The following is a 20,393-nucleotide window of genomic DNA, read 5'->3' on the forward strand; positions in this document are numbered from 1 at the left end:
GCATACCTCAAGCAGCTGGACGATAAAATGGATATTTACACAATTATATATAAAGACATATCGATAATATGATCCGTGTAAGATATGACTTTTGAAAAGAGGCATTGGGTAATCACCATCCTCGTACACTAAATGGATTACAAAAAGCGCAGGGAGGAAAAGTATGATCTGAACATAACATAGAGATGTTATGTTCATAAAGCAAACTAAACTCCAGTAATATTGTCACAATTGGATAATTATCTTATATAGGCACGCACTATAGAATATAGTAACATGGACTGTTACAATGTGGTGATCCTCCAAAATCATTTTGATATAATGCACTTAACTTCTGTAGAAAGAAAAATAACTAGAAAAACAGTAGATATATCTATGTAAAGTTTAATTGAGTTTACTATTGGACTGACAGTAAAAGACAAATATTATTTATTGTACAAAAGACAACGTAAATATGATGCGTACCCTAGACGATAAACAGTGCTTCTCTCAAGTATTGTACAAACATAAGTCAGGCGTTAAGAAAAATAGGAAAGAAATTGATACCAGAAATGGCTGAACCTCTACACTGTCGACCACACTATTACGGTTAGAATATACAAAAATATGCCTTTTCTGCGATAATGTTTACTCTGAATTAATTTTGTGACATCAATACCTCTATGCTAATAGTTATATTTTTATTGCGATAATGCTTTGGAGATATATTTTTATCATGTATGTTTAGCTCATAATTTACATGATATCCTAGAAAATGTGCTATGATAATAAAGAATATGTTTTGGTTAGGAGAAGGTAAAATAAATATAAAACACAGTTTTGGAACTACAGAATATTAACACAAAATTTACTGACCCTCTTTTAAAAACATTTATACTGAATTCCATGATAATCTAAACAGTTACATATATTTTTCTTAATTTATATCTGTAACTAAAAATAACACCTCATGATGTTGTTTTTTTAAATCTAACACTGTACCTTATTTCGTTTGCATGATTAGTTGTTTTTTTCTATGCTGTACAAGGAATTTTCAATTATCAATAAGCTTATAGTAAAAGTAACGTAAAGGAGAAAGACTTTTTCTATTTAAAATTTGATGACTTCACACGCGGATGTATACACATGATTCATCAAGTTGGATTAGCTGTTCATACTATACCATGACGCAGTTGACTTACAAATGTGAGTCAGTGGATTCGTAATTTTCCTCTACCAAAGCTATAAGTACATATAACTTTCTTGAGGTTTCATATTATCGTAGACACTCTGTTGTTTTGCAAGGGATTTCTTCCGTAAAGAATTTTATTTTTTCGATGACACAGGCTTTGATTAGACTTCTACCTGTTTCATCGTATTTTTAAGGCATTACAGTTTGTGAATACAACACTTCTATCAGACATATAGAGGTCTATGAATATGAAACATATACTGATTGTTCTCTGCTTTAATTTCTTACATGGATACGGACAAGATTCTGTATATAGGGATTTCACTAATCTCAGTCCAACAAATGAGGGACAGTATTTCGATCTCGGAGCCTTTGCAGGTGGGGTAAATGGAGAACAATTATCTAACTTAAATGCATTTGGGGGAATAATGAACCCAAGTCTGACTTCTTTGAATATTCCATCTTCCGAATTTAACTCAGCATTGAATACTGTTCATATTCCAGAAACAAATAGTTTCAGCCAACCAAATTATTTTGATAGTGCCCTATCAAATATTGCAGACAATTTCATTGCCTTTGGAACGCCAAATTCTCCACCTCATCAATCTAGGGCTATATTTCAGTTAAATGACAAAAGTTTTGGACCAGAAGATTTTAACACTGATATCTGGAATATTAAGAATTTCATTGGGCATCGAACACCAGCAAAGCAGTCTTATGCATTCAATACTGGCGCTTCTGATAACTTAGCAAATCAAATGTTTTCAAATTATTACAATCCACTTTATGAGAATGCTTATAATGAAGAAAGCCAGTATTTAAGGTTTGGAAATGAAAATGAGATGGACTTCTCAAACACTAGATTTGATAGTTTTAATGAAACTCCTCAATTTGGTTCTTACTTAGATTTTAACCAAAATGTTGAAAATACTTTTGGAAATTATATTTTTCCAACACAAGGCTTTCCAAATAGTAACGTACTTTCTCCTTATTTACAGAATTATGATACAGTTGAAGAAGTAAACCCAACATATTATTCATATTTCCTCAATCAAGGAAGCTCTTATGATACATCAATGGGAAGTAGCTCACAAAGTTTCGATATGTTTCAGCAAGGTAATTCCGTCGTTACGTCAAATAATTTTCCCTTTGAGATCAACGATAATGATACAAGCTTTAATTTCAGTTTTCCCACAGAGACTGGAACTCCTGACGGTTTTGTAAGCCGCTCGAGTAATAGCAGTAGTTTAACGGGTATTGGAACTACTTCGGAACTCAACTTTGAATTCTTTCAGACTACTTTAAATCCAAGCAATTTTGAAGGTAAGGCTACATTGACTTTGATATTGTTGAGTTAACATATTTTACATACGAAGCGTAGTAAAGCATGCTTTGTACAACATTAAAAATGAAACAAAATATACTTCATGAAAGTGTAATTAAGTTTATCATACATCTTTTTTTTTCATATGACAATCAATATAATAGTTAAAACATATCTCATAAGACAGTATTTTTACTGAATCATAAAAAGTATATAAGCTTAAGAAAATGTATCAAATAAGATACCGAACAGATCAAATACATTTTTGAAATATTAAAAACTCTGCAAAATAATATAATATATAACTTATACAAGTAATTCATTTATACTAAAAATATGCTTAAAGAGGTCTTGTATACGTTGATTGAAATATGACCTGTAAAATATTGCATGAAAATAATAAACTATGTCTCATAAATTAGTAAATAATAATGTTATTCTAAACCTGTCAATCCTATGAAATATCTCTATAATATATTTGTAATTCAAACTGTACACTAGTATAGTTCTAAATATAAATAAAAAATGAACATCTAGAATCATATATTTCCACCAATAACTAAAAAATATCAGGAAAGTTTCACATTTATAGCTTGAGATATAAAATCATTGAAAAATTTAACAAATCGAAAAAAGCTCATGTATAAAATTTAGCCTTAATAATATTTGAGGTTACAGAACAATCCATTACTTATAAGCGTGATGGATTAATGGTTTATGTTTAGTTAATAAGCGATTTTTGACTTAACCAGAGAAAATTACAGCAGTTTTTCAGGGGGTAGAGTTCCACCTTAATCCGCTTATCAGAAAAAAAAACACATTAATAATTTATATAGATTGTTGGGATGCAACCTGTAAAGCATTTTGCCGAAGTTGAACAGGTAGAAAGCTAAGTAAGTGAAGAAGTACACAATGTCGAAGGCAAGCAGGTTTGGGTGATGTCCGATTTTCAGAAAATCTAACACTATCAATCATTTTTGAGTAAATGTTGTCAGAAAATGTTTTTTTAAAGGATTTGAAATGTTTAATCAATTTCTCTTCTGTCAAAAGGTGTCTATCGAACTAAACATTTAGGAAGATAAAAACAAAATGATAGCTAAAAAGCAAGACGAGAATCAATTTTGCATATTACTGTCATGGTAAAACTTTCACATTGTATACCCCATAATTTATGGGTGCTGAATCCAAATGTCATCTCTGTTAAAACCTAGAACAAAAATTTTTGTATTCAAATTGCACCCAAAAATTGTCACTATAAAAGAAGAACAAAACTTTTATAATAAGACGATAATGCTATGTAATTAGTTTAGACCTACTTTATTACACCTGTGATAATTAACCATTAATAAATATACAGTTATAGAGTCAAATCGAAATTTTTTCAAGCTGAATGAGCTACAATATAATAAAATAATACTGTTATTCAAATATATTAATTCTTCTACAGACTAACATTAAAAAACATTCGTTTTTTCTTGTCATCTTCTCTTTTACATGACATTTAACCCACTAAAGCTCTTCTATAAATAAATAAAATAACTTTCAGAACTATGTATTATACTATATATATATATATACACACACACTTAACTTTGTACAGAACCTTGACTAGGAGCATAATTATTAATTACTGCGACATGCATGAATCCCGTAAGTCTTATGACAAAAAAATGGCTATACATATATTATGTTGCACACTCTTGTACAGAAAAATTAAACAAGTATGATATATGCTTAGCCAGCGCATTATGGATAGTTAAAGGTTACTTATAAAGCATTAACAATAATGACAAAAAACACACACAAAGATATCTCTAATTTCGAAGACACCCCTAGTTTCAGTATTACTACTCTTTAACGTACATTAAGAGCACGTCTAAATAGCCTTTTTCATAAAAATAAAAAATGCAACTATTCTCTTCAATACCACATTACAGCTAAATATTTTTAATCTTACCTGGCAAAATAAACTTCTATACAGATTGGAAACTGGATATTACAAAAGAGTGAGGTCATTTATGACGTTTAACTTGTATTAAGTCTTTACTTCAGTTTTTAAGTAAAGCCAGACATACATTTCTTTAATCATTGTTGCAAATGTCACTAGTGGATATTCATTTGCAAGTTACTTTGCGCAGTAGTCTAAACTTCTTAGACTTGCAACATGCACTCATGCACTTTGTGGTACAGTTACTGGCTATCAGTTCCATAAAGGACTTTGGGATTGGAGGTGAAAACATAAGGATGGGCATAAGTGAGGGTTTGGGAAAGGAAACACTGGACATTTCATGTTTGCTTCTCGCCCCACTGATGCATAATAGTGTGCGTATTTAATTTGGAAGGAAAATTCATTTGTTAATGGAAGGGCCTCTGGTGTGTGGAATTTGACAGAAATGATTTAAATGCGTATTCACAGTGGTGGTGATACTTGACACATCGTTGATTTGGCAGATGAGCAGTTCTGTAGCCTTCGCAGGCTGGTCATCTAGGTCATCTGTCGGGTGGTGTAGAATAACCGACAAAACGAAATATGTCTACATTTATTCCATAATAGAGCATTGCAATTTCAAGAAGATTTATTGAAGACCATGTCTGCAGGACATCAGTATCCTATACAGCTATCACTTGTTGTCTTAGTTTCTACACAGCAAAGAATAATCCTTATGTTAGCGTTTTCAGGTTGTGCCTTTAATTTCTCATTGTCTTTTTCTAGATTACATGATTCCATCCTTTATTTTGTTTTCATAGAACTTACAGGATAAATTAATGTCACAGTAATTTTTGCTACTGGTCAAAGCTTTATACCAAAGTTTAGTAAACATTTATATAACACATAGCCTTGAAATTAATTTGCTTAAATAAGCTTTCTACTTAATCAGGTAAAAGTCATGTAAAAAAGAAGGTGCTAAAAATGACCTAGAGCTATTTTTAAACATTAATCCATAAAAAATAAATATCCGTGAATAACGGTATTATTTTATAGCATTGTATTTCATTCAACTTGAAAACATAATAAAAAGTTCTTGATGAGACCTGTATAACTCCATCTTTATTACGGTTTAATGATCAGATGTGGATTCAGCACTCCGAAAAGAAAAATGGTTAAAGGCAGTGCATGGAGGATTTTACAATAACAAAAATTTCCAGAAACTGGTTCCCGTTCTGCTTTATTTTAGATATTTTGTTTTCCTGTTTCTCAAGGGTTAAACTTGACAGTTACCGACTGGAAGACAACAGAAGTGGATTCCGTAATTCCAAGTCCCTTATAAAAAAGCATTAGCAACCTTTTCTCAAAATTACCTGAACTTTCTTACAGAGACACACTTTTAAGATTTCAGACTTGTTTGGTGGTCATTAGTCATATGTGAAATGGCGGTCACCTTAGAAACCAGAGAGAGTGATTTTCTTAGTTTTTGTTCTTGATTTCTTCTTTATTTATACCATACAAATAACATAATATTTAATGAAACACTTTTTACAGCCACGATAATAGTATTTTGCATTGTATAAAAAATACTTAAAATTCATAATGCATTCTTTAAGAGAATAAAATTTGACAAATTTGCTGGGAATCATTCACACTGGTTCAGTTAATCAACCAGTCAATTGTTGCTGTTATGAAAACACTACAATTTTCATTTATACAAGTTTTGAACGCATGATAATAACATGCAAAAATCAGTAACCAAATTACATTTAAAATCTAAAGATATATATATATATATGTTTACTTTAAGTAAAGCAATGATAAAAACTTAAAAATAGAGTACTGAAATGCTAATTAAGTAAACCGAAGTTCTTCCAGAATTATCATTAATAACTAACATACATGACTGATTTTACAGTTTTATATTTTTTTAACTTTAGTTGATTTTTGTATCCCATTACTAAACAACTTAAAATGTTGCAATAAAATGCTAAGTGATATTGATTTTCTTCCAAGGCATGAATACTAATTCAAATAAGGCAAAAATAAACATATAAATGACACAAAAGTAAACATTTCGTGCTTTTTTGGAGACGAAGTCCTAGATTATTTCAAAGGAATCCAAGTTGCTTGTTTTTGTTTTTGAATTTCGCGCAAAGCCACATGAGAGCTATCTGCGCTAGCCGCCCCTAATTTAGCAGTGTAAGATTATAGGGAAATAACTATTTATCACCACCTACCGCGAACTTCCGGGCTACTCTTTTACCAACGAATAGTGGGATTGACTGTAACATTATAACGCCCCCACGGCTGAAAGAGCCATCATGTATGGTGTGACGGGGATTTGGTCCCGCGACCCTCAGATTAGGAGTCAAACGCCTCTACCCACCTGGTCATGCTGGGCCGTCTTCAAGTTGCAATCGCCCGGCATGACTAGGTGGTTAAGGCGCTCGACTCGTAATCTGAAGGTCTCGGGTTCGAATTCCCATCGCACCAAACATGTTCGCCCTTTCAGCCGTGGGGGGCATTATATTGTGATGGTCAATCCCACTATTCGTTGGTAAAAGAGTAGTCCAACAGTTGGCGGTGGGTGATGATATCTAGTTGCCTTCCCTCTAGTCTTACACTGCTAATTTAGGGACAGCTAGCGCAGATAGCTCTCATGTAGCTTTGCGCGAAATTAAAAAAAAAATCCAAACCAAGTTCCAGCAAATATCCTATTTTGCTAACATTTCAGCTTAGCTATACAGACGATATTGTGACATATAGTTCGTTAATAGCTTTAAAGATGAAAATCTTCTCTTTCCTGATACCACAGGAACAGATATAGTCCAAAAATACACAATGCAAGATAAATATTGGGATAGAGATCCAACAACTTTCCAGTGTAAATATAGTTGAGAGCCTCTAGAGGTGAACTGGACACAACAGTTGGTAAAACACGTACATTTGAGCGAATCAAAGCCAAAGATAACTATTTTATAAGCCAAATGAAAAGAAAGTCAAATAAACTGTAAAAAGGTTTAAGCTGTGAGGATCTTCCGTTCAAGCTAATTGAATCTGTATCGATTATTGGAAGGAAAAACTTGCTTAAACCTTTCCTCTGAAGTTTTGGCGACATCATTTGGACATTCACAATTACACGTTATTTCTTTCCTTCAACTTTTTAATTCTGGAAATTTTTTTCTCGATGTCCAGAAAAAATAGTAAGGTAGGTATGTGATTTTTCTTGCATGTGAGTCGTTGCAAAACTATATTTTATAATCTTTGAGAAATTAAAGTAATACGTGAATTTCATTTTTTAACGAATTGCATTGCAAAACTGATGCGCTGAAGCAGCTTCCAACAAAGTTACTTTGAAACAAAACATCGTGCCATACTGTAGAGATCTCTTGTGCCAGGTTCTATGCCTCTGATGAAGTCACATTGTCCTTTTTTTAAGTTGCGTGACCTACCAGTGCTAAGAGGACAACATGAACTTCACTGAGTTAATACTGAAGTACTTTAATGCTTTCAATACAACATTCTTGGTGGGTATCTGACAGTAAGTAAAATGCTTTTTGAATGTGATGAATAAACCTATTAGAGATAGGACCTCAACAAGGTTGCAGACATCACAGATGATCTAGTGGCATACAATAAAACCAGATTTTGGGTGCTACTGACAAAACTCATGAACAGTAAACAGTCTTCGCTGCACTTTTTGCCTTTTATTCTTTATATTGTTTCCGGTGTCAAAACTCTGTAATCTGAAGTCATCAGCATTGACTTTTAAGTTCTACAGGTGTTCAATAAAAGGTGGTATATATAAGACATCTTCAGTACTTGCTTCAGCAACAATACATCTAGTAAAATATTCCAAAATTGACGCACCAACTGATAAGTCACTATTAAAAATGTAAAGTGTTATTAACAATTGGCTATTGCAACTAAAGTTTCTTTTTACATAATCATCTCAGATAATATCTTAATTAGACCTTCTTCTATAGTCTCATTTTGAAATCGAGAGGACCCCAATTTGTGGCAAATATCCTGTTCAACTAATACACTACATGGTCGAAAGTACGTAAGTATGTTGACACCCCTTCTAGTTAGTGGTTCGGCTATTTCAGCTATACCCATTGCTAACAGGTGCATAAAATCAAGCATACAGCCATGCAATCTCTATAGAAAAACATTAACAGTAGAACGGGTCGTACCTTAGAGCTCAGTTACTTTCAACGTGGCACTGTCATAGGATGTCACCTTTCCAACAAGTCAGTTTGCCACATTTCTGTCTTGCTAGAGCTACCCGATCAACTGTAAGTGTTGTTATTGTGAAGCGGAAACGTCTAGGAGCAACAACAGCTCAGCCACAAAGCGGTAAACCACACAAGCTCACAGAACGAGACTGCTGAGTGCTGAAGCGCGTAAAAATTTGTCTGTCCACATTTGCAACGCTCATTACTGAGTTCTAAACTGCCGCTGAGAGCAGCGTCAGCACAAGAACTGTTCGTTGATAGCTTCATAAAATTAGTTTCCATGGCCGAGCAGTCGCACACAAGCCTAAGTTTACCATGCGCAATGCCAAGTGTCGACTGGAATGGTGTAAAGTACACCGCCATTGGATTCTGGAGCAAGGGAAACGCGTTCTCTGAAGTAATGAATCACGCTTTACTATCTGGCAGTCTAACGGACGAATCTGGGTTTGGCGGATGCCAGGAGAACGCCACCTGCCTGAATGTATAGTGCCAACTGTAAAGTTTGAGGACGAGGAATAATGTCCTTGAGCTGTTTTTCATGGTTTGAGCTAGGATCTTTAGTTTCAGTGAAGGGAAATTTTAATGCTACATCATACAATGATATTCTAGAGAATTGTGTGCTTCCAATCTTGTGGCAACAGTTTGGGGTAAGCTCTGTTTTGTTTCAGTATGACAATGCCCCCGTGCACAAAGCAAGGTCCATAAAGACATGGTTTGTCGAGGTTAGTGTGGAAGAACTTGACTGGCCTGCCCAAAGTCTTGACCTCAACCCCATCGAACACCTTTGGGATGAATTGGAACGCCGACTGCGAGCCAGGCCTTCTTGTCTGACATCAATGCCTCACTTCACTAATGCTTTTGTGGCTAAATAGGAGCGAATACCTGCAGTCATGTTAAAAAATCTAGTGAAAAGCCTTCTCAGAAGAGTGGAGATTGTTACAGCAGCAAAGGGGGGACCAACTCCATATTAATGCCCATGGTTTTGGAATAAAATGTTCAACAAGCAAGTATGGGTGTGTTTGTTGTGTGTCCACATACTTTTGGCCATGTAGTACAATTCAGCTGAGCTATTCAGGCGACATTGTGACATATAGTTCTTTAACAGTTTTAAAACTTCTCTCTCCTGATGCCACAGAAATAGATATAGTCCAACAGATGCACAATAAAAGATCAAGGTTTGAATAGAGATACAACAATTTTTGAATGTGAATATAACTTGAATGACATACCTTTTCATTACGGTACTCAATTCATTACTAAATACCTTTATTGTATCGATCTTCAGTTTTTCCTTATCTCGTTTTGTAGGATCAAATGTTGTCAGCAGCGCCAGTTGACCAAGGAAATTTCTACTGTTAAGATCATTTAGCCTTTCTACTGCTAATTCACTTCATCAGAAGAAACGAAGAATTTAGCATTTGTGTGATATGATTTATAGAATGTAGTTATTTTTGGATATGCCACCAAGTGTTTCGCCTTTTTAAAATGAAATACGACGTTTTTGAGACACGCTGGGTCAAAATTGTTTAATTACTAATTATAATGTGTTAGAGGTGTATGTTCCGCTTATTAATAGAGCGTAAACTATATGTTATCAGGAAACTAAAAATACAGTATTCCCCACTTTCAGTTGCGTCTTTCTGAGTTCACTCTATTTCTCTTTCTCTTCGGTGCAAAGCTAACTGAGAGAAGTTAATAGAACAAGAACGACAGTGCCGCGGTTCGATGTTGTATTGATTTTTTCCCTATAATCTATTAATATGACTTTGTTTAATCTTTGGCGCGTGGTTTAAATGAACTACCCTGGATGCTCTCCCTTAAACCGGTAATTGAATATCCTGATAGTTTGATATTTTGACCCTCGCTACAAAGATATAGAAAGTATTTTGCTTCTATTGCTTTTCTTTTTATTGTTAATGTTGTTTATCCTACTTACGTCTCGGAAGAAAATTCCGCTTTATTGTCGTTTGCGAATACTTCTTTAAATGCATTAAAATTTTCTTTGACATTTTCTTTTGTCCAATATACTAGCGCAGAGGTATGTGTGCGGACTTACAACGCTAGAAACCAGGTTTCGATACCCATAGTAGGCCGAATACATATAGCCTTTGTGTAGTATTGTGCTTCACTACAAACTTTTTTTACGGCTCAGTTTGTTTAAGCATGAATACCTCTTCGTTATCATATCTATATCTCTGCATTTGTAATATTCTGATCATTTTGTGCTCTTCAACTTGCAGGTCACTTTCAAATATAATGCTTCTAATATTTGTACAGGTTTCAGAACAACAGGTATAGCCATTTTGGAAGAAAAGGAGTTTGTTCCCTTGGCCTGACATGGCCAGGATGTTAAGGCGCTCGACTCGTAATCCAAGGGTCGCGGGTTCGAATCTCCGTCACACCAAACATGCTCGCCCTTTCAGCCGAGGGAGCGTTATAATGTCACGCTCAATTCCACTATTCGTTGGTAAAAGAGCATTCCAAGAATTAGCGGTGGGTGGTGATGACTAGCTGTCTTCCCTCTCGTCTTACATTGCTAAATTAGGGACGGCTAGTGCAGATGGCCCTTGCGTAGCTTTGCGCGAAATTCAAAAATAAACAAACGAAAAAAAACAGTGTGTTCTTAAGGATTACAACAAATTATCACTAGAAGCCAATTTTCAGTAACAAAAATTGCTTTTAATAACCATGCAAAAGTTACTGTACCTTTACAAATATTTCCCTCTCTTAGGATCACCATTCATTTCATTATAAAATATGTACTTTTACAGGTTTATTGCAAATACACCATAGTTTCAGATTTAACTATGTAAGAGCAGTAGAGCACACATGTTTTTTTTAAGTCAAATATCGCTTATTACTTTAAATAAATTGAATATTAATATAAAACATTTATTTCAATTCAGTCAATTATTTTACTGACCAGTGTATAATATTCTATCTCTGTTGGGGTTTTTGGAAACATTGTTATTTTATAATTTTTTGGATAGCATTTTCACTTTTATTGTAGTCTATTATTTTATGCTATTATGTACATAATATTTTGCTGTTATTTTCCTCTTATGGTATTAATTTAAAGGCATACTGTGTAGTAGTACTGACATCAGTTCAGATTTGAAGACTAGGTGCTGGTAGTTTTAGAAAAGGTTTGCACTTCCAATAATCTAAACAAAGGCATTTTACTAAACTGGAAGTTGTTAAGATATATGATTTTTCAGTTTGGACTTATTTTACTTGCTGTAGTGTATATGTTTAACGAAGCTCAAGTGTTTTTTATATATTCAGATAAAGCGCAGCTAACCTTATAACAATAGGATAGATCCACAAAGCAACAGGTGATCCAACAAGATGTTTGTTACGAAGTAGTAGCAGTCACCTCGTAATCTGCCCGATCTACCTTTCAGGAAAACCTCTGTTTGCATTCTTATACAAAGTGCAGTGTTAATGTATCTCATGAATAGAACAAGTGTGGCGTCAATAGAATGATGAGGAACAAAGGCAGTTGGAATGACATAAATGTATTGACTTTCTTGATCACATGCTATGTGAAAACTGATAAATGAAGAATAATACTATATCATACTAACATGATATGTTTATACGCCCAATTGTGAAAAGTTTTCAAATGTTTCATGTGTTCATTTGAAAACTAATGATTGCATAAACAGAAACAGTGATTGCAATATAGAATATACGAGCGAATTTTATAAAGTATTTACTTCTTTAATTAAGATATTAGTTGTTAAATTAACTCTACTCAATTGAGTTGCTCAAAGATAAATATCATGTAACATAACATCTAATGCTGTGTTTTCCTTTCTTAGAAAATGTGACAACTGTTGATGTAAAGTCAGAGGAACAGGTAAGTTTTAGGTTTCAGCAAATTTATAAATTAAACTCCATTTTTGATTGAAGTAGTTAACTGTTGTTATTGTAAATAATTAGAGATGCCATGGAAATATAAAAATATTAAATGTTCTTTATCATTTTATAATCTTTGAGCAATGAAGTTGGAAATAAACAACGGGTTTTATTTAGAACCATTCGATAGTTAATGAGATCAGTGGAATCACGCACAAGTATTTTAAATTTTTAATGTTTTAATATTAAATATTGAATAAACAAAACATCTTTAAAAACTTGTAGGATTAAAATATGTCTTCCTACTTAACTAAAGAAAAGCTCATTACCTCAAAGTTTTGCCATTGTTTATATCGGTCTAACATTGTCTGTTTCAGCTCATCGAAGAATGCATTGTGAGAATGTCTTCTTTAAAGGTATATTTTTAAATTATAATTTTGAATAAGAGTATCGTATTTTCGGTTCCATAAGACTGAAAAGCGATTTTCAAACTGAAAATTGAATAAAGAAGATAAAATTTAAGCATATAAGTAAAACAAGTGTTAATCTGTATTTTTCTTGTATTTTATAAGAGATGGGATAATAATTTCATTTTGTTCTTAGTTAGTAATGCAGTACATGCATTATGAATATATCATAAACAGTTAATATAGTAGATAAATGTTTTATATGTAATTAAACATCCAAAAAATAATTGTAGCAAAACAATTATAAAAATAAATGAATGTTTCAAGAATGCCAACCGATCAAATTTATTCTTCGAATATGTAAAAAACAAAGTTTTTACAATTTTAAAATGTGTAATCTTTTTACGTACTCGCAGTTAAGAAAATAGCAGATTTGCTTTTTATGTAATCCTATTCATTATTCTCTCTCTTTTTTTCTAGTAAGAAAGAGATATTTGTTTGAAGTTAAGTACAAAGATGCATACATGTACATAGGTATCTTCTAGCGTTATAAATTCATAAGTTTACCGCTGTGTTACTATAAAACTGTAAGAGTTGATCAAGTACATTCGTATGAATAAAGAGACAATGAATAGATAGATACAAAATAGACATACATTAAAACATATATATGGGTAAACAAGCAAATTATATTCTAATATGTAAGCGGTAAAGTTTTGGACCTACAATGCTAAAATCTAGAGTTTAATTCCTTGCAGTAAACACAGCTCAGATAGACCACTGTGTTAGCTTTGTAATTACCACAAGTGAGTTAGGTGGATAGGAGATAAAGTATAAGTATGTACTGGATTTGAACGTTTCGTCTTCAGTCTAATTAATCAATACAGAGGGTTAAGTAAGTTATATTAATGCGATTTTCAATACATAAATCCGCGAGTCACGTGACAGTCCTAGCCGATAAGAAAGTGGTAGCAGTACAGTATGTATTATAACTACATTTTGAAACTGTGTGGCACTTCGTAGTTAGCATGGTACAATTGAAAATTGCTTTTGTAAAGTGTGTGTAACAAAAAATATTATACACTCAGATCATTAATATGCAATCAGATCAGAGAGTTAGAATTTCCAAGATGGGAATATGCCTTTTACGTAATGAGATTGAAAAACTGTATAGATCAACTTGGGAAACGAGGGTTATTCAGAAACAAAAATGTAATAACTTGTATCCCAGTTATGGTAAGCAAAGATTAGCGACAAAATTCATCCATATGTCACACACAACAGTACACAACATTATCAAAATGATCTTTCTTTCCAAAAGAGACACGTTACATTTACACAAAGTAGTTCTACGACATATTTCTCTAACCGTCGCAAACGTCAAGCAGCTGGAGAGCGAAACAGGTATTCATGCAATTCAGTGCAACTGGCTAAATTAAACTGGCGTTAACCAACAACTGTTCTCGTACATTATGTGGATTATGCAAAGCTTGCTGGGCGAAGGTGTAAGCTTTGGACATGATAGCTTAGCGACGAAACATTTAGCATTGGAAATTATGATGCGCTGTCTTCATATACCGAAAGCAACGACGTGTGCTGTTTCGACATAATGTGGTTCCAAAATTATATAACGTATTCAACTTTTATATTACTTTGTAATTCATCATTTAATTATAGAAATTTGAAAATGAATGACTGAAATGGTTCTACCTTCATGTTAATTACATTAGAATTGAAAATTAGAACAAAGTATTTGAACATTTTTTTATTATTATTTTCAGGTTTTGAACACGGAAGAATGTCTATCAAAACTAAGAGGAAACAATGAAAGTAGAGGCAACAGTAATTCTGATGTAAGCATACTATTAAACTAAATATATATAAAAAACAACCACATGTCTGTAAGCAACGCTCAGTAACTTCTGAACGGTTAATCGTAGACATAAAATAAAAATACTTTCTTTAACGAGTAAATTACAGTACAAAATATTCATTTCTTGTAATTTCTTAAATTTAATTTCGATATTGTTAACTATCTGACACAGAGGCGTAGATTTTCTACACCCGATTGGGGAGGGTATGATTTTTGCAACCACTTATGCATGTTTAATTTGCAAATTGGTAATCTCTGATTACGTTAACCTGAAAGCTGTAAACATGCAGTCACAGAGTAATCTTGTTGCCACGATACTTCAAAGTTTCCATATAGGTTTGTATAAGTGAGATGTTGTGAACAGTTTTCAAAATGTTAATAGCATAAAGACAAATGTGTCGCAAATTAACTGCCACATGAATTTATTCCTGGACACTGCACAGTATAAAAGATGGCCATTATACTTGACAAGGTTACAAATAACTTTCATTGCATGAATTACGTTTTCAAATACTAATAAAATTAGTAATTACCCTTGATAAGTTTATATCTACTGAAAAACTGATCATGTTGTTTGATAAAAATAATTAAAATGTCTTTGCGAACTTTTGAAAATTACACATCAGTACAATGTAGCACATAATTATTCATACTTTTCATTGAAGTAAGATTCATTTAGTCCTCTAGTTTACATGTTCCCAAACGTAGACCTTCTTTGTGATCATATGTTTATGAATTCTTTCATAAGCTCTTCCATATTTATCTTGTCGACCTCATCTTTGTGAGTGTGACAATCTTCCACATGGTTGAGGCGGCACTGAAACATAGTTGACTTTACCCACGTCTTCAACCGTCTTAATGAAGAAAAGCTGCGTTCACATTCGCAGCTATATACTGGACATACAAGCAAAATCTTCATGAGAAGAAACACTTCACTAAACATCTGCTGGCTTGTTTCATGCATTTTACAGTAAGCATCCTTCGCACCTTTCAGAGATACTGCTTTTGTTGTTCCTTTGAACATGGGCAACTGAAACTCGAGCCGTTGTGCAGAGATTTATGGATAGAAGTTTATAACTGATTTGTCAATCTTGCCAGATATGATCATGTTCTCAAGTGCCAGATATTGCCTCAAATCATTGTTGTCTGCACTGATTCTAGTGGTCAGATGTTCTATTACTGTGTCCACAAATTCAAAATATTTGTTTCCGTAGTAACCTCTAGCTGTTGCAGAATGGTGTGCTGAGCCATCACCTGTGATCCTTCTGGGGGGTCTGCGAATGCGTGGTAGTTCAATAGGCACCAGATTTATGGAAGTTACCTTTTTCTCAGCTTCATCAAATATCTTGTTGTAATTTTCCTCTCTTCGTAATACCCGAAATTGCTCAACTGTCATTGCAGATGCTTTAATCATGTCAGATACTGTCCCTGAGTTTGCTTGGAATGCACGGTTTAGTTCCTCTAATGCAGCTAATGGATGCTGAGCCATCAACAATCCTAAAATTATCTTTCCTTTGTCAAATCTGTCCAGCAGACTTCGTGCTTTCACTGCTACATCTGATTTTTCTTTTGCGAATTGAGACAAAGAATCAACAATGTCACTGTAGTGATCATTAGCACATGTAATTGCAGATAGGCGGCATAACCAGCGTGTTGGAAACAGTGGGCAGATGTATTTAACTGGACCATTGTGGCTGTTTGACGATACAATATTTTCAAAGATTGTCTTGTATTTGCCTGACCTCTGAAGCAAGACATTAAGTTCATACACCCACTGGATAGAATCTCGAACACATTCATAAGCTTCAACTGCATGTTGCATTATTAAATTAGCCTTGTGTGCTCCGCAGTGTAAAAACAAAGCTGACGGTTGCTTCTCTTTTATTTTTGCCTGGCATCCACTGTACGCAACATTCATGTTAGCGGCCCCATCATAAGTTTGTGCTTTTAATCCTGACATTGGTAAATTGAGTCTAGTCAATACATCAAGTATAGTCGAGAATATTGTTTCACCAGTTGTATTGAAAACATTGTACAAACCAAGAAATGTCTCATGAACGTCAAGGTTCTCATCTACGTATCGTACACATATTGCTTCCTGTTCGGCATGCGTAACATCTTGAGTGCCATCAACCATTAATGCAAAGATTATACTTTGCTGCACTTCATGTGCCATGTTCCTAAGTATTTGATGGCTGAACATCTCCATTATTTAATTCTGAGCCTGGGGTGATGTGAATGTGGTTTTCTTTGACAAGTAGGCCGTCAACTCAGGATCTTCCTCTTCCAGGAGCTTCATTAACTGCAGGAAGTTCTCCTCCGTATCAGTATGTCCACGTAATGCTAAACCTTGACGCAGTAAGAAACGTAAACTTCTGAATATTTTGGCTAGACTTCTTTTGCATTCTTCCTGCTGCTTCTTCTTTCCATCATGTAGCTGGACAGTCACTGGAGTTACATCAAGTGAACCTTCTGAAGATATAGCGAATCTGTGCTGAGAGGAGGATTGGTGTTCGTTGAATTTCTGTTTTGCTTTTTTCCAGTTGCAAAAACCGGTGGATATTAAGGTATACCCCACTGGCCACTCCAATTTCCCTGTAAAATGGCCTCTATTTTCCGCCTTGGCACAATGAAAGCATATGACTTTTTGTGTCTGATTGTCGATATGCAGCCATGGGAACTCATCAAACCACTTGCCCTGGAAGTTGATATTTTGAGATTTTGCTTTCTGTCGGGGTATTAGTTGTGCGTCTGGATGATATCCACTGTATCTGTGGAGTGTCAGATTTTTCATTATTGCACAAACTTGTTTCACATGATAGTTCATGATGTGCAATAGTTGCACAAGCATTTTCAGACTCGTCCTCTGATGAACATGGTATTTCCTCTGTATGGCAAGTTTCTATTCCTTTGCTTGAGGTTGTTGGATTATCTGCATCTGCATTGTCACTTGTAGTACTAGTAACTGGCTTGCAGAACTTTCTAATATCGGAAAGTTTCAGACGCTTGCTTGTCATAATTATAATCTGTTTCCTAGATGACTCAACAGGCTAAAATACAGTCTTTATTGAAAATCTCTAACGTACAAGGAACGAAGATAGAACAGAATGGAAGTCGGACTGAACTATACAATGCATTTAAGTCGAACGCGCGAACCTCACAGTGACTACCGAGCCGACTGACCGCCTGGGCATCGCTGGGACAAAAATGTGTGCTAGTTACAACACAAGTACACCATTGTGCAAATTAATTGAAACAAATTGTCATTTTACAATATTTTCAGCATGGCGGCCAGTGTAGGCTCGCTGGACCTGCTGATTTCCTTTAATAATTATTTTTTCACACAGACGACGTCATTTGCTGTGTTTTGCAGTACGGTAGATCTATTTTTGGGATATATGATGAAATGTTAAGGAATATTACGTCATTTGAAATTGTGTTAGAAGGGCAAGGAGACCAGTCAAGAAACAACTTCTTACCAACTCAATGAAGGAAAAACGGTATCAATGGAATCTGAAATACAAGAACTGGACGCAAGAACAATGGAGGAAGGTGTTATTCAGTGACGAGACTCATTTCTTCGTACAGGGTCAAAGAAGTCTGCATGTTCGCAGATCTTCAGGTAAGAAACTTCGAGAATCTCACATCAATCAATTCGTAAAACATCAATTGAAGAAGATGTTTTGGGGCTTTTTCGGTTACTATGGCGTCGGAGGCTTACATATCGTAGAAGGTATCATGCAAAGACCACAGTTCATCGAAGCTTTGCAGAGAAGAGTCGTTCCAGAATTGAAAAAGAGATTTCCAGATGGATCTGGCATTTTTCAGCAAGATCTGGCTCCGTGCCACACATCGAAACTTGTGAAGAATTTTATGACGAAAACGCGAATAAAGGTGCTGGACAGGCATGGAAACTCTCCGGACTTAAATTCTATTGAAAATCTTTGGGCGAATTGTAAAGAAATACTTCGGGAAAAAGACTGTACTACGAAAGATAAGCCAATTGGGACCATAAATGAGGTGTGGGACCGCGATGCAAAAATTAGTAAAGATTGCAGTCAATTCGTGAACTCGATGCCAAAGCGGATTAATAATCTTCTGAAAAATAAAGGCGGTCATATCATTATTAATTTGTGAGTAATTTTTAGATTCTCAGAAATAAAACACAAAAAATTGAAGAAATCGTAATTTTCCGTCTTATTTCAATTAATTTGCACAAGGGTGTAATTGCAAGTTTCTCGAAAAATACTTAGACAATCACAAATATATTATATTTCTGTTAAAGCTCGTTGGCAAACACGTTGTGATATAATGTCTATAAGCATGTCTATTAAATAAAAACACCTAAACAAAAACTAGCAACACAATTCGACTAGAGGCTTCAAGCCATTGAAATCGCTCCTTTTATGTTCTAATTATACAAGAAAATACAATATTTTTACTATCTATGATAAGAGAATATATTGTTCTTTTACCATAAAGCACCAGCACTTTATTAGAGGTCGGTGATAATCTGAAAGTTCATGGATTAATGAGGGCCATAAACACGGGTATAAATGAGTCCTGTTGTAAATTCGAGGCTCAGACTAAAGGAAGCGGAGGGGGTTGATGTAGGGCGCGTCTGGATCCGAGCGGCCCGAACCTATCGTTAACTGGACACTAAACGTACACTATGGTCAACGCTTCGGCAGCTAAGGAGAGTAAGGGGTTCGATAATAAAACCGGCTAGACATGCATAAGAAAAATGGCGTGGAAAACCGCACAATATACAAATAAGATTGATGCAGCTACAAGCTACAAATGGCCTGCCAGATCTAGATCACAGGAGTTTACACCTGGGATTAATATTTTCGAATTTCATGCTCTGTTCAATCTGTTGTGATGAAAATTTTACTTAATCTTACACAACGTACAAGACGTAGGTAGATTCTGTGATAGTGCTTGCAAACCTTGCATGTATACTTAGGCATACTGACTGATACTTACGAACTATCACTTAGATCGAAAAGCTTAGAAGCACGCCTTAGAAGCAAATAGTAGTTTAGTAATTTTACGCCATTTAGTGAAACATTGAAATTTATGTTTTTTCCTAAAAAATACTAGCGTAAAAATTTAAAAACAAACGTTAGTGTTTAACATGTAAACCTGAAATTATCAAGGTTGTGTTTTACCCTTTCGTTTAATGTTTAATATGTATCTGTTTTTGTATGAGTTTCTTGTTAATTCATTTAAAACTATAATCTAAAAATATTTATATTACGAGACTCAGATAATTTTTATGATAAATTAAAAAGCGATAGCTACATTTTGATCAAACTTTTATTAGTATTATAAAATGTTTATACTTTCATTTATTCCAGAAGAAAAGATTTATGTGCCTCAAGCAGTTGCTTGGAAAAAAAAGGGTAATTTTTTATTGTAATAGCATTTTGAGTAAGTTAAAAAGTGACATTGTTGTACTTAAAGTTTTCTATTTTAAGGTATGTGTGTGTGTGTATTTACTTGCTAACTATATATTTACGAAATTATGAATAACAGCAGAAAGTATGACTGCACATTTTTATCTTCGTGAGAGTAAAAATTGTCAGC

The 20,393-nt window shown here is 34.2% G+C and overlaps 1 protein-coding gene across 1 annotated transcript in view; it reads left to right on the top strand.

Moving 5' to 3' along the window:
* Positions 1-1,205: 1,205 nt before the first annotated feature.
* Positions 1,206-20,393, top strand: part of LOC143229173 (uncharacterized) — a 32,194-nt gene continuing 13,006 nt past the window's right edge. Inside the window, exons 1-5 of the mRNA XM_076461093.1 lie at positions 1,206-2,494; positions 12,488-12,525; positions 12,902-12,940; positions 14,713-14,784; positions 20,165-20,209. Coding sequence (XP_076317208.1) covers positions 1,414-2,494; positions 12,488-12,525; positions 12,902-12,940; positions 14,713-14,784; positions 20,165-20,209 — 1,275 coding nt within the window. The 5' untranslated portion in view covers positions 1,206-1,413. The remainder of the gene's footprint in view (positions 2,495-12,487; positions 12,526-12,901; positions 12,941-14,712; positions 14,785-20,164; positions 20,210-20,393) is intronic.

This window comes from Tachypleus tridentatus, chromosome 10 (assembly GCF_004210375.1).
Source record: "Tachypleus tridentatus isolate NWPU-2018 chromosome 10, ASM421037v1, whole genome shotgun sequence".
NCBI classification, from domain to species: Eukaryota; Metazoa; Arthropoda; class Merostomata; order Xiphosura; family Limulidae; genus Tachypleus; species Tachypleus tridentatus.